This window comes from Scyliorhinus canicula, chromosome 12 (assembly GCF_902713615.1).
Source record: "Scyliorhinus canicula chromosome 12, sScyCan1.1, whole genome shotgun sequence".
Classification (NCBI taxonomy): domain Eukaryota; kingdom Metazoa; phylum Chordata; class Chondrichthyes; order Carcharhiniformes; family Scyliorhinidae; genus Scyliorhinus; species Scyliorhinus canicula.
This window is the reverse complement of record NC_052157.1, coordinates 58,657,791-58,672,430: the sequence shown is the minus strand read 5'-3', so window position 1 is coordinate 58,672,430 and position 14,640 is coordinate 58,657,791. Positions and strand designations below refer to the sequence as shown.

The following is a 14,640-nucleotide window of genomic DNA, read 5'->3' as shown; positions in this document are numbered from 1 at the left end:
ATAGAGAGGGACAGAGAGAGAGAGAGAGAAAGAGGGAGATACCCAGAGTGAGACAGGGATGGATAGACATAGAGAGGGACAGAGAGAGAGAGAGGGCGATACCCAGAGTGAGACAGAGATGGATAGACATAGAGAGAGACAGAGAAAGAGAGAGAGAGAGAGAGAGGGAGATACCCAGAGTGAGACAGAGAGAGGGACAGAGAGAGAGGATCAGGGAGAGAGAGAATGAAGGAGAGACATAGAGAGAGAGAGAGCCTGACAGAGAGAGAGACATAGAGGGACAGAGACAGAGAGGGACTGAGAGACATTCAGAGAGACAGAGAGGGACTGAGAAACATACAGAGAGAGATACAAAAAGAAAGAGAGACAGTGAGAGACAGAGACAGTGAGAGACAGTGAGAGACAGAGAGAAAGAGAGACAGGGAGAGAGAGAGAGAGCGAGAGAGAGAGACAGGGAGAGAGAGACAGGGAGAGAGAGCGAGACAGAGACAATTGAATATCTGCCCCCAGTGGCCCAACACTTAATCCCAAATCACGTCAATCGCAGTCCATTCAGTCCCTCTTTTTCTCCCCAGTGGGTTGTCTCATGTTCCCAGGAATCTCAATCCGACCCCTTTCCCATCCCCTCCTCAGCCCTCCTCACTGTTTCACACTCAGTATCATTGCAATCGGATTTGTGCATATTCCATCTTCTCTCCCCTGTGGACAATCTCGTCATCACTGGGTGCCGTCAGAACCTGGGCCTTGACGTGGAGTTTGTGGTCTGGTGTTTTGGAGTTCCCAAGCCAAGTAGCTCCTTCCACTGGACATTCAGAGAGGTTCCGGGGAGCAGGTATCTACCTCTCTCACCTTGTGTCTCTGGTTGTGTTCCAGGGGTTAGTAAGCTCTGTTTATCCTGCAGAGACTTGGAAACGGAAAACGTTTACTGGCACTGATGGAGTTAAATTATTGTGTAGTCTCGTTAGTGTCAGTCACTCTTTGTGGGTTTAAAATGTTCGCTCATGTCATGTGAAAGAAATCAAAACTGGCAGTACAGCACTCCCTCAGTACTGACCCTCTGACATTGCAGCACTCCCTCAGTACTGACCCTCCGACAGTGCAGCACTCCCTCAGTGCTGACCCTCCGACAGTGCAGCACTCCCTCAGTGCTCACTATTTGGAGTGAGAGCACTCAGCTCTAGTCCCTGGTGCTTTGTGAACAATTCAAGGTCGCCAGTGATCTTTCTCCTGCAATAACACAACAAAGGTAAAGTCAGTAAAGTTGCCACAGTCCCAGATGACCATAGGCGGCTTTCCCCTTCGATAGGGAGAGCTGATTGGTGATGATTTATCCGAAGGATCACCACACCTCTAGCAAATGGGCTAGGCTGAGAAGGCAGGCCTTTACAAATAACCTCAGCCGGTACGGAGAATTGAACCCGTACTGCGGGCCTCACTCTGCATCCCGAACCAGCTGTCCAGCCAAATGAGCCTTTATCCCCTTCAAAAATGTATCCAATTCCCCTTTTGAAAGTTCCCATTGAATCTGTTTCCAATATCCTTTCAGAAGAACTCATTTGGAATGAGCTGGAATCAGAACAATGATTCCTTGGAAAGATGCCTTGGATCATAGGGGATCATAGTGGACACAGGAACCACTTATGGGAGAGGAATATGACACATAGCTTAAAGGTAACCGACTGAGGGAAAATACATTCAAGTAAATATTTTGAAATTAAAATCAATTTAAACCGTCACACTTACTTTCTCAGACACACAAAGGTTAAAATTCCAGCCACGAAAATACCCAAAATGATCCCAGCTGTGAGCAATCCTACTGTCCATTGACTGGAGTCTCTACCTATAAAAGAACAGCCGTTAATCACTGAGTTACACTTTTAAAAAATAAGTTTAGAGTACCCAATTATTTTTCCAATTAAGGGGCAACTTAGCGTGGCCAATCTACCTATCCTGCACACCTTTGGGTTGTGGGGGGTGAAACCCACGCAGACAAGGGGAGAATGTGCAAACTCCACACGGACAGTGACCCAGTGCCAGGATTCGAACCCGGGTCCTCAGCGCCGTAGGCAGCAATGCTAACCACTGTGCCACCGTGCTGCCCCTGAGTTACACTTTTAGAATGATGTTCCGATGTGGTAACCCAGGAGACACGAATAGGAAGGTTCAAACAGATTTATTCTGTGTTCAAAAGTAAAACCACTCCCATGTCACGCAACACAAGTGTCCCAGCCCGGGACTAACGGAATTCCCGGTCCAGGTCTGGGACGGTATTTAAATGGCTGGGTAACAAGTCCCAGCCTCTGTTCGTTACCATGGGAACTCGCACTCCACAAGCCCCACAGAGTGATCGATAAGTGAATCCCCATCGTCCTTGTGAGGGTTATTGAACGGTGTGCCTCGAGAAGCAATACGCTCACTTGATTTTTAAACATTCTTTCTCGGGCAATATTGACATTTCTTTGTCCATCCCTTGTTTCCCCTTGAGAAGCGGGATGGGGATCTTCCTACTGGAACACTGGATTGACACAAACTGGGGGGCCTGTCCAGAGGATAACCTAAGAGTTAACCACATTGGTGTCTGAGACTGGAGTCACACACATACCCAGACCGGATAAAGGTGGCAGCATTCCTTCCACCCAGAGTCCTTAATGACCCACCTTATGTATGTAACCTTTATATCTTTATACGTCTATCAGAAAAAAATCAGGAAAATAATTGATTTGCATGTCATCATCACAATGGGGTTTGTGGTCATCGCATTTTCTGCATTATAACAGTTACCACCCTCCTAAAGTACTTCATTGTTAGTACAATGTTTTGGAACTGTCTTAAAGTGAATTGACCAGCAAGAAGCCATCAATCTCAGATTCAAAACTAGGAAAGGCGTCTAAGCACCGATTGCGGATGAAAGTTGCGAATTTCTCCCACACGTGTATAAAAATGTTTCCTAATTTCACTCCTGAAATGCCTGCCTATCATTTTTAGACTCTGCTCCTGCAATATGGACGACACAGTAGCACAGTGGTTAGCACTGTTGCTTCATGCCGCCAGGTTTCCAGGTTCTATTCCCACTTGGGTCACTGCCTGTGCTGAGTCTACACGTTCTCACCGTGGCTGCGTGGGTTCCCCTCCAGGTGCTCTGGTTTCCTCCCGCAAGTCCCGAAAGATGTGCCTCTTAGGTGAATTGGTTATTCTGAATTTTCCCCCAGTGTACCCGAACAGGCGCCGGAGTGTGGCGACTATGTGATTTTCACAGTAACTTCAGTGCAGTGTAATGTAAGCCTACTTGTGACAAGAATAAAGATGATAACTCCCTCAGTTGAGATTCCCCTCAACCCACAGAAGTAATTTCCCTCTATGATCCCTATCTGTTCTCATTAATACCTTGATATAAATAACTTGTTAGCCTTCTAAAGGTCTAGGTCTAGCAATTGAAGCCGAATGGATCTAATGGGCAGACTTGATGGGCCAAATGGCCACCTTCAACACTGTCAGGATTCTATAATTCTAATCTTTAATTTCATTGGCTACTAGAGTTTACATTGAACTACATTAAAAAGACTGTTGAAATCACGCAAATACACTAGCTTAAGATGACTGCCACAGGTCATCTGATGTCGGCTATTACTAGTTCACCAGTTTTTGAAAAATGTCAATGTGAATTACATTAGGACATGTGAAGAAAAGTTCCTATGGAGTTTTCTGATGTCCAGAATTGGTGCAAAGATTTATTGAAGCTTTACTGGCCCTCACTATTTATATTTCTATAAAGATACCCTTTCCTGGCTGAAAGTGTACCAGGAAAACAGAAAATAGTACCAGGAAGATAGGTGTTCTTCCTAGCTCATCACAGGAAAGAATGGCCCATGCAGAAGAGGCAATGAAATTACTCACACAAGCCATAAAAAGATTGACATGGGTCTGTACATGAATGAATCAATTACCTTTAAATACCTTCTGAAATCATTTTGGAAAGACCAGGATAACTATTTTGAAATGTTCACAATAATATCTAATCTTTGTTAGTGCCATCAGTAGGCTTATATTAACACCGCAATGAAGTTACTGTGAAAATCCACGAGTCGCCACACTCCGGCGCCTGTTCGGGTACACAGAGGGAGAATTCAGAATGTCCAATTCACCTAACAAGCACGTCTTTCGGGACTTTTGGGAGGAAACCGGAGCACCCGGAGGAAACCCACGTAGACACGGGGAGAATGTGCATACTCTGCACAGATAGTGACCCAAGCCGGGAATCGAATCTGGGACCCTGGCGCTGTGAAGCAACTGTGCTAACCACTGCGCTACCATGCCGCAGTTTAATGTTTTTCATTACACACCAATATGCTAGAAACAGTCGGGAAACAGTCTGCCAATGGAGCAAGTGCACCATCTCTCCCCTTCTTTCTCAAGTTCAAGATCCTGGCCTGGGTTCGCCATTTGTTCATGCCAAAGGGATTCTCCAGTTCCATTGCAATGACTGGAGTTTTGGCTGAGCGCCACACTCTCCGTTTTCACTGTCAGTGGTAGCGGGGGTGAATCCAAATCAGAGAATCATGGCCTATGTCTCTGATACATATTGAAATCACCACGGTGAGAGAGAAATTCCATCAATATTGCCCCTTTTTTAAAAATGTTTTTTAAAAAGCATTTTTTTTAAAATGAAAGGATCTTCAGGTACAATGCCACTGGCTTTTGGAAATGGCAGGTTACATTTAAAAATAGATTGTCTCTGAAAGTTGTCTTTGGCTTTTACTTCATTGAAATTCCCTCACCAACGAGGAAACATTTGGCTTGGGCGGGTATACCAGTGAAGGTCTTGTTAACATTGAACTCTCTATTTTTATCCCGTTTAATCATCTTTATCCCTTCTTTCATCAACTCTTAGACTTGGTCAAAATGTAACCCCATACTGTATAATGTGTCATTTTGCATGATGAGTGTGTCTGTTTATGTGTGTGCGGTGAGTGTATTTATGCGTGTCCGTGTGTCTTTGGATGTGCTTGTGTGTATGTGTTTATGAGTGTGCACGTGCTTTTCTGTGTGTGTTTATGTGTATATGTATGCATTTATGCATATGTGTATTTATGTCTGTTTGTATGTGAGTGTGTGTTGTGTGTATGTTTGTGTGTGTGTGTTTGGGTGTATGGGTGTGTTTATGTGCATATGTGAGTGTTTGTGTGAGTGCTGGCATCTGTTAGTATGTGTGAGTGTGTGTGGGTGTGGGTGTGAGCAAGTGTGAGTATGTGTGTATGTGAGTGTGCGTGTATGTGAGTGTGTGTTGTGTGTGTGTGTCTGCATGTGTTTGTGTGTGTCTGTGAGTGTGTATGGATGTGTGTGAGTTTGTGTGAGTGCATGTATGAGTCTGTGGTGTGTATGTGGGTGTGTGTTTGTGTATGTATGTTTGTGAGTGTGCATGTGTGAGTGTGTGTATGTATGTGAGCATATATGTGTGAGTCTGTGTGTAGGTCTCTGTGTGTGAGTGAGTGTGTGCGTGTAGGTCTCTGTGTGTGTGAGTCTGTGTGTAGGTCTCTGTGTGTGAGTGAGTGTGTGCGTGTAGGTTTGTGTGTGTGAGTCTGTGTGTAGGTCTCTGTGTGTGAGTGAGTGTGTGCGTGTAGGTTTGTGTGTGTGAGTCTGTGTGTCTCTGTGTGTGTGAGTCTGTGTGTAGGTCTCTGTGTGTGAGTGAGTGTGTGCGTGTAGGTCTCTGTGTGTGAGTGAGTGTGTGCGTGTAGGTCTCTGTGTGTGAGTGAGTGTGTGCGTGTAGGTCTCTGTGTGTGAGTGAGTGTGTGCGTGTAGGTCTCTGTGTGTGAGTGAGTGTGTGCGTGTAGGTCTCTGTGTGTGAGTGAGTGTATGCGTGTAGGTCTCTGTGTGTGAGTGAGTGTGTGCGTGTAGGTCTCTGTGTGTGAGTGAGTGTGTGCGTGTAGGTCTCTGTGTGTGAGTGAGTGTGTGCGTGTAGGTCTCTGTGTGTGAGTGAGTGTGTGCGTGTAGGTCTCTGTGTGTGAGTGAGTGTGTGCGTGTAGGTCTCTGTGTGTGTTAGTCTGTGTGTAGGTCTCTGTGTGTGAGTGAGTGTGTGCGTGTAGGTCTCTTTGTGTGTTAGTCTGTGTGTAGGTCTCTGTGTGTGAGTGAGTGTATGCGTGCAGGTCTCTGTGTGTGTTAGTCTGTGTGTAGGTCTGTGTGTGAGTGTGTGCGTGTAGGTCTCTGTGTGTGAGTGAGTGTGTGCGTGTAGGTTTGTGTGTGTGAGTCTGTGTGTAGGTCTCTGTGTGTGAGTGAGTGTGTGCGTGTAGGTCTCTGTGCGTGTGAGTCTGTGTGTAGGTCTGTGTGTGAGTGAGTGTGTGCGTGTAGGTCTCTGTGTGTGTGAGTCTGTGTGTAGGTCTGTGTGTGTGTGTGAGTGTGTGCGTGTAGGTTTGTGTGTGTGAGTCTGTGTGTAGGTCTCTGTGTGTGAGTGAGTGTGTGCGGGTAGGTTTGTGTGTGTGTGTAAAACTGTTACTGCACCAAATACCTAGAATACCCTGGGCGGAATTGCCGAAATTACCGACGCCGAAATTGTGAAATATAATTGGGTGGAGAATAGCTTCCGAGCCAAAATTGCTGCAGACGCCGATTTGCCGCCAAATCACGATTCTCCGCCACCTCACAAACGGCGTCATTGCATTTCACTCTGCACGTACAGTCGGCATCGTTTGCAGATCATTAGCGGGCCCGACCCGGTATTCTCCAGGGCCTCCGCAATTCTCCACCTCCGATGGGCCGAGTTCCCGATGCAGTGGTTCACTTGCGCTTTTAAAAACCGTGGGCTGGATTCTGCGTCAGGGATGCTTCTTTTTGCTGCAGCACGGGAGTTACTCGATGGCGTGGGACCGAGTGGAGATAGATCCTGAATCATTCTCTCACCTTTAGCCGACAGATGGACCTTTGCCGTGATTTTCCCGTGTGGATTTTGAACCGAGCAGGATGCCGTCACTTCCTCCTCATCCTGGGGTCCCATCAGGATCAGGGAGCCAATCACCAGATGCCCATCTCTGACCCACCATGACATCAAACGTCCGTGTGTCTGGTTACCACTGATGTTGGCACGGGGCAGGTGCCAGGTGAGGTCTCCGGGTGGATTGGAGTTGGCCACACAGATGCAGGTGACCCCTTCTGACCTCTGGCTGCACTCCGACTCCTGGGAAATCTCCGGCTTATCTGAGGAGGGGCAGGAGACACTGAGACAACGTCGTAGCAGAATTAGAGTGTAAGATAGAATCTTAACACTGAAACACACATTCATGCCTTTGTAATCCATGTAACCCCCTTCAGCCTCGACTACCCTCTCTATAACTGTAACCTTCTCCAACTCCTACAGCACACTTTATCTCTAATCTCCTCCAGTCCCGATAACCCTCCTAATTTCTGTACCTCCATCAGCCTCTACAACCCTCCCTATGCCTGTAGCTTTCTCCAGCCCTGAGATTCCTCCCTATCTCTGGAACACCTTCCAGCCCTACAAGCCACCATATCTTTGTAACCTCCTACAGCCACGACAACTCTCCCTATTTCTGTAACCTCCTACAATCAGGGGGCAGCAGGGTAGCATGGTGGTTAGCATAAATGCTTCACAGCTCCAGGGTCCCAGGTTCGATTCCCGACTGGGTCACTGTCTGTGTGGAGTCTGCACGTCCTCCCCCTGTGTGCGTGGGTTTCCTCCGGGTGCTCCGGTTTCCTCCCACAGTCCAAAGATGTGCGGGTTAGGTGGATTGGCCATGCTAAATTGCCCGTAGTGTCCTAATGAAAGTAAGGTTAAGGGGGGTGTTGTTGGGTTACGGGTATAGGGTGGACACGTGGGTTTGAGTAGGGTGATCATGGCTCGGCACAACATTGAGGGCCGAAGGGCCTGTTCTGTGCTGTACTGTTCTATGTTCTAATCCCAACAAACGTCCCAACCTCTGTAACCTCCTCCATCCTGTACTCTTGAGATCTCTGCCCTCCTCATATTCTGGACTCTTGAGATCCTCCAATTGCCATCCCTTCACCATTGGCAGCCGTGCCTTCAGCTGCCTGGGGCGTTCTGAGCTCCAGAATTCCCTCCCACCACCTCTCTCTTTCTCTCCATATTTCAGACATTCCACAGCAATATATCTCTCCGAGATTTAGAGCGCCTGAGAGTTAAATGCTTACATTCCACATCCAGGTGGGTAATGTTGGAGGTGCTGTTACCCAGTGGGTTCCTCACTGTGCAGTAGAAACTTCCATCATTCTCCCGTGTTACAGGGGTGAAGGAGAGAGTGCGGCTACTTGTGTTTAACTGGATGCTGGTGTTCTCCTCGATCCTGAACCAGGTGTAATGAGATATCGGTGGGACACTTTCACTGGAGCAGGTTAATGTGATATTGCTTCCCTCTCTTATCCCATCAGAGGATGTGCTGATGGACACCATCGTCTCCTGTGGGGGATCTGGAACAGGAACAGAGGAGAATCAGCAGCTCATCCCCACATCCCACAACACTCCGAGATCTCTGTACTCCTTCAATCCCGGCCCCTTGGACATCCTCCCATTCCCAACATTCCACCATTGGCGGCCATGCTTTCAGCTACCTGGACCCGAACATCTGGAATCCCCTCCCTCATTTCTCATCTCCTCAGAACAGAATCTGACCCCGTGTCACATCAACAGGTATTAGGGACTGGCGACGAAACGCTTGGTCAAATAGGCAGGTTTTAAGAGCGTCTTAAAGATTGTGAAAGGGTTCGAGATTATCTGCGGGATTCTCCGTAGTGGAATCCTCCGCCTTGTCGACAGCACACCCACACCTGTGCATTTGCCGACAGCGAGGGGTGGCCCACAGTGGGAAACCCCATTGGCGGGCCGCAGAAACGGAGAATCCCACAGTATGTGTCTATGTTTCTGCATATCCAACGACATGACGGAGACTTTGTACACCCAACAATCTCAAATAGTTATTGAATTTTTTTGTATTTAGTGATATGTTTAAGTCTGTGCACACCCACGTTCCACAGTGATGGTTATGGACCCCTCCACTGCTCCATGTTCATTCTCTGCCACACATTCATAGTCTCCAGTGTTCCTGGATGTAACGTGAGGAATCACCAATCACAGCTCATTGTTGGAACTTGTTCTGTTCATTGTGACATTAAGATGTCTCCACATCAGGTTAGAAGCTGGGAAGCTCTCGACAGAGCAGATTATCACTGTAGAATTCCCCCCAATTATATTGATCAATGAAGCATTAATCATATTCAGGTGAGTAATTGAGGGATTCCGTTGTGCGTATAAAAACAAAACGGTTTCATTGTGATCAAACACAGTGCACAGAAAGTCTCCATGCTTCACCACTCTCTATTTGGGGCTGGATTCTCCGCTGGTGGGACTCTTCGCTTTGCCGGCAGCCCGGGAATTTTCCCGACTGCGTGGGGCTATCCATAATAGGAAACCCCATTGGCCGGCTGGTGAGACGGAGAATCCTGGGAGCGTGCCGCACCATGGGACGGAGAATCCTGCCCGTGAACTGTATTTCAAATCACCTATCTCCATTATAAGTTCTCATGTAAACATTCAGATTGGACCCCGCCCCTATGTGTTTGTTTTTATTCATTCGCAGGATGTGAGAGTGGCTGGTTAGGTCACCTACTATTACCCAGCCCTAATTGGCCCTGAGAAGAGGGTGCTTAGATATGCACATCACAATTCCCATTCACTGATCTTCTCTTGTAGCCACAGTTTAATATGGCTGCAGAGGGAAAACTGGGAATTATAGACCAGTCTGCCTGACATTGGTAGTGTGGAAAATGCGAGAATCCATGATAAAAGATTGAAGAGCAGAGCACTTGTAAAGCAGTGGCACAATCAGACAGAGGCAGCATAGATTAATGAAGGGGAAATTATGCTTCAGAAATCTACTGGAATTCTTTGAGGATCTAACTAGTAGAGTTGATAAGGGTGAGCCAGTTGTTTATTTGGACTTTCAGAAGGCTTTTGACAAAGTCCCACCTAAGAGGTCGGCATGTAAAGGGAGGCGGGAACAGGATATTGAGTTGGATGAATAGCCATGATCATAATGAATGGTGGAGTAGACTCGAAGGGCTGAATGGCCTCCTCCTGCTCCTAATTCATTGTTTTTTCCATGTCCAGTTCAACTTCTGATCAATGGTAACCCCTAGGATGCTAATAGTGAAGCATTCAATGATGGTAATGCCATTGAATGTCAAGGGGCGATGGTTAGATTATCGCTTGTTACAGATGGTCACCGCCTGGCACTTGTGTGGCACAAATTTTATTTGCCTCTTATGAAATGAAATGATATGAAAATCACCTATTGTCACGAGTAGGCTTCAATGAAGTTACTGTGAAAAGCCCCTAGTCGCCACATTCCGGCGCCTGTCCAAGGAGGTTGGTACTGGAATCGAACCTTGCTGCTGGCCTGCTTGGTCTGCTTTAAAAGCCAGCAATTTATCTCAGTGAGCTAAACCAGCCCAAGTTGACTGTTGATCAGGTGTTTCTGCACATGTGGAATTGAGTACACATGCCTAATTATGTATACTCATTTGTATGAGAGATGTTGGAGTCGGTGTACACTCACGTTCCACAGTGATGGTTATGGACCCCTCCACTGCTCCATGTTCATTCTCTGCTGCACACTCATAGTCTCCAGTGTCCATGGATGTAACGTGAGGAATTACCAACCACAGCTCATTGTTGGAACTTGTTCTGTTCATTGTGACATTAAGATGTCTCCACGTCAGGTTAGAAGCTGGGAAGCTCTCGACAGAGCAGATTATCACTGCAGAATTCCCCTCAATTATATTGATCAATAAAGGGTCAATCATATCAAGAGAAGACATTGAGAGATTCCGTGGTTTGTCTAAAAACAAATTAGGATTTCATTGTGAGCAATCACAGTTCAGAGCAAGAATTTAAGCTTCATCTCTCTCTAATTTGCATTTCAAGGCACCTTTCCCCATTCTACATTCTGATGTACACATTGAGAATGCACCCACCCCTATATTTGTTTTTATTCCTTCGCAGAATGGCAGTGTTACTGGTGAGGACACCATTTTTTACCCATGCCAAGTCTTGGAGATGCTCTGTGATACATCTAACAATTGTGAGAAAACACAATGCAAAGTAAGACTCCATACAGCCTTTCTCTGTATCTGATGCGTATGTGCATTTCAGGAGATTTTTCCTCTTTATAAGTCCTATGTCACATTTACAATGAACACTGTATTTCTTTGTATTCCTTCACAAGATAGGCACGTTGTTGGTAAGGCCAGCGTTTATTGCGCATGTCTAATTGCCCTTTGATAAGCTGAACTGCTTTCTTGATCCGCTGCAGTCTGTGTGTTGTAGTACACTCAGTTTTCAGTTAAAGAGGGAGTTCCTGGATTTTAACCGTGCAACAGTGAAGGAACGGCCTACGCATTTCCAAAGGAAGATGGTGAGTGGCTAGGGAAGGAACTTGAAGATGGGGTGTTTCCAGGTATCTGCTGCCCCATTCCTGCTGTGGTGGTGGGTTTGGAAGGTGCTTTCTAAGGAACCTTGCTGAATTGCACAGTGCATCTTGTAAAGGTACACACTGCTACCGCTGTGCGTCGCTGGTGGAGGGAGTGAACGTTCGAGGTATTGGGCAGGTTGCTGGTGTTAGGGCACCCTGGACAAGTGCACGTTTAATTCCAGTCCCACATGCCCCAGAGTCAAAACACAATCGAATTAGCCAATAATTCTTACAAAAATACCCTAAGTCTTTGGCCCTTGCCTGCCCAATAATTACAGTCACCAGGTCTGTAAATTTAAACACGATTACTGTTTAGTTCCAGGAATAACTATCACGAAATATGCAGGAAATACAACTGGTTAAGTATCACTTAACTCCAAACTCCCATTTTAACTGCCCTCATTCTCTACCCACACACCCAAGACAGACAAACACAGAGGGGGGAAAGGGGTGAGAAATAATGAGGGGGAACGTCAAAAGATAAGAGTCTTTGCTTCAGGTGGTGTATTTTTTTAACAGCTTTGCTTAAATCCCTGCCTTCGGTTCAAGACTTTTACGGTGGATTCATTCAGGTATCTGCGGTTTCAGGAATGAACTCTCGCAGTCTCTCTGGAGAAAAAGTAGATCCTATTTTTTGTCTACAGCCCATGGTGACTATTCTTTGGATGGATTCAGTCAGGTTTTTCTGTGGTTTCAGGAACAGACTACTCACAGCTTTCAACAGCTTTCTGGAGAGGTGTATATTGCTCACAGCAGCTTTCAGTTTGTGGTTTGGGTTTAGGCCTCTGTAGTCTCAGGAGAAAACAGCACCCAAAGGCTTTCTACAGAGAGTTGGCAGGATCTTTCTTTTGAGACAGTTAACTGGACCCCTTCAGGGTGCTGCCCGAACCGAAACTGAAACCAAACTCAAACCTTGGACTCTGAAAAAACATTCCAGTGGGAGCAGAGCCAATCACCACCTGTTACTGGGTGGAGCACAGCCTTTTCGGCCAATACAGTGGCCACTAGCCAATGAATCAAACCGAGTCCCAACTCATCTCTCTGACACTGATACTGGACAGTCTGAAGCTTCTGTTTAGACCAGCAAGGCCTTCAGGATTCTTCCTGCTTGAATTAAAGATACAGGCTGCCTTAAAGAGACATGTCTATGAATGACCCGTTGGATCAAAAAAGTAGCGGCAAGAAAAAAGACAGGAGAAATAAAGGAATAAACAGGGAATAAACTGGAGGAGCCCTTACACTGGTCCAGTGTGGCTTTGTCCTGTTGACTGTGTATGTGCTTGCTTCTGTGTGTGCATACATGTTTTTGTGTGTGTGTGTGTGTGTGTGTGTGTGTGCTTACATTTTCTGTATGTATTCATTTGTGTGTGTTTGTGTGTGTGTATATGTTCCTAAATGTTTGTGTTTCTGGGGGTGTGTGTGAGTATGTGTGTGTGTGTTTCTTTCTGTTTGTGTGGGTTTTAGTATGTATGTGTGTGTCGGTGTGTATATCTTTATGTGTGCTTGTGTGTGTGCATGTATATATTTCTGTGTGTTGTGCATTCGTGTGTGTGTACTTTTGGGTGTGTGTGAGGGTTTGTGTGTGAATGTGTATGTTTGTGTTTATGTGTGTGTGTTAGTGTGTGTATATGTGTCTGTGTGTTTGTGTGTGTGTTTGTGTGTGTGTGTGGATGTGCTTCTGCATGTTTGCATGGCCGTGAATGTGTGAGTGTGTGTGTATGTATGTGCGCGCGTGTGACTGTGTGTATGTGGGTGTGTTTTTGTGTGTATATGTTTTTGTGTGTTTGTGTGAGTCTGGGTCTGTGTGTGTGTGTGTGTGTGTCTGTGTATGTTTCTGTGTGTGTATATGTCTCTGTGTTTGTGTGTGTGGGTGTGTACATGGGAGCGATCTTCCCAAAATGGACCAAGTCCCGAGCGAGTATGTTTAGCTGAGTGTTTCCCGGCACTCGCAGTGCTGAGGAACACATGGCTATTCAACGCAAGTTGCTTTGAATAAGGGGCCTGAACGGGGAATGCGCAGCCAAGGCCGCACATAGCCCCATCTTATACAATGGGGAGCTGGAACACCCCATTGTAGCAGTGCCAACCTGGCACCCAGGCAGGGTGCCAGCCAGCTGGCAGTGCCACCTGGGCACCTTGGCTGTGCCAGGCTAGCACCTGGGTGGCACTGCCATGGTGGCAGGCTGACACTTCCAGCATGCCAGGCTGGCATCCAATCCCCTTGGACATCCCCAAGAGTGCCATTCCTTCTGGTTCCCATTTGTGGGATCAGTGCCAAATACCCGAGGTTCCGAGGCAAAGGGATTGAATCCTAAAGCCTCAGGTATGTGCACATTAGAGTAAGACAGCCTCGATCTAATTGTGGGCGGAATTCCCCTTGCAACGTCACACAAGATTGCGTTGAATCTTGCAAGGCATTGCGAGCTTGGTAGATCCTGGAGCGGGATCTCCCAGCTATCAGCGGTCACACTGCACCGCAGCGAGATGTCTTTCAGCGCAGAGCAGCTGGAAGATCACGTCCTGTGTGCTTGTATGTGTGTGTGTATATGTTTCTGTGTGATTGTGGTGTGTATGCTTGTGTATGTATGTGTGTGTGTATATGTTTCTGAATGTTTGTGGTGTGTGTTTGTGTGCGCATGTGTATACGTTTCTGTGTGCTTGTTTGGGTGCGCCTGTGTGTTATGTTTCTGCATCTGTGTGTGAGTCTGTGTGTATGGGCCGGGTCGGAGAATCACCGGGGGGGGGCGGCGTGATTCCCATCCCCGCCGGCTGCCGAATTCTCCGGCGCCGGAGAATTGGCGGGGGCGGGAATCGTGCCGCGCCGGTCGGCGGCCGCTCACAGCGCCGATTCTCCAACCTGCGATGGGCTGAAGTTCCGCACATGCCAGTCCTGCCGGCGTAAATTAGACTAGGTCCCTTACCGGCGGGACATGGCAGCGTGGACGGACTCCAGGGTCCTGGGGGGGGGGGGGGGGGGGGGCACGCGGTCATCTGGCGCTGGGGGTGCCCCCACGGTGGCCTGGCCTGTGGTCGGGCTTGTGCCGTGGGGGCACTCTTTTCCTACGTGCCGGCCATGTGGTCCTTCCCGATGGCCGGCGCGAGGGTGAACCTCCCGCAAGTGCGGGGATGATGTCAGCAGCCGCTAACG

General features: G+C 47.4%; 1 protein-coding gene across 1 annotated transcript in view; it reads right to left on the bottom strand.

Annotated features, from left to right (window-relative positions):
- The window catches only part of LOC119974259 (B-cell receptor CD22-like), a 102,008-nt gene extending 90,915 nt beyond the window's left edge, over positions 1–11,093 (bottom strand). The window contains exons 1-6 of the mRNA XM_038813029.1: positions 11,060–11,093; positions 10,578–10,859; positions 8,158–8,433; positions 6,892–7,185; positions 1,744–1,840; positions 1,154–1,227 (exon numbers count right to left, since the gene is read on the bottom strand). Of these exons, the coding sequence (XP_038668957.1) occupies positions 1,154–1,227; positions 1,744–1,840; positions 6,892–7,185; positions 8,158–8,433; positions 10,578–10,859; positions 11,060–11,093 (1,057 nt within the window). The remainder of the gene's footprint in view (positions 1–1,153; positions 1,228–1,743; positions 1,841–6,891; positions 7,186–8,157; positions 8,434–10,577; positions 10,860–11,059) is intronic.
- Between the last annotated feature and the right edge of the window lie 3,547 nt (positions 11,094–14,640).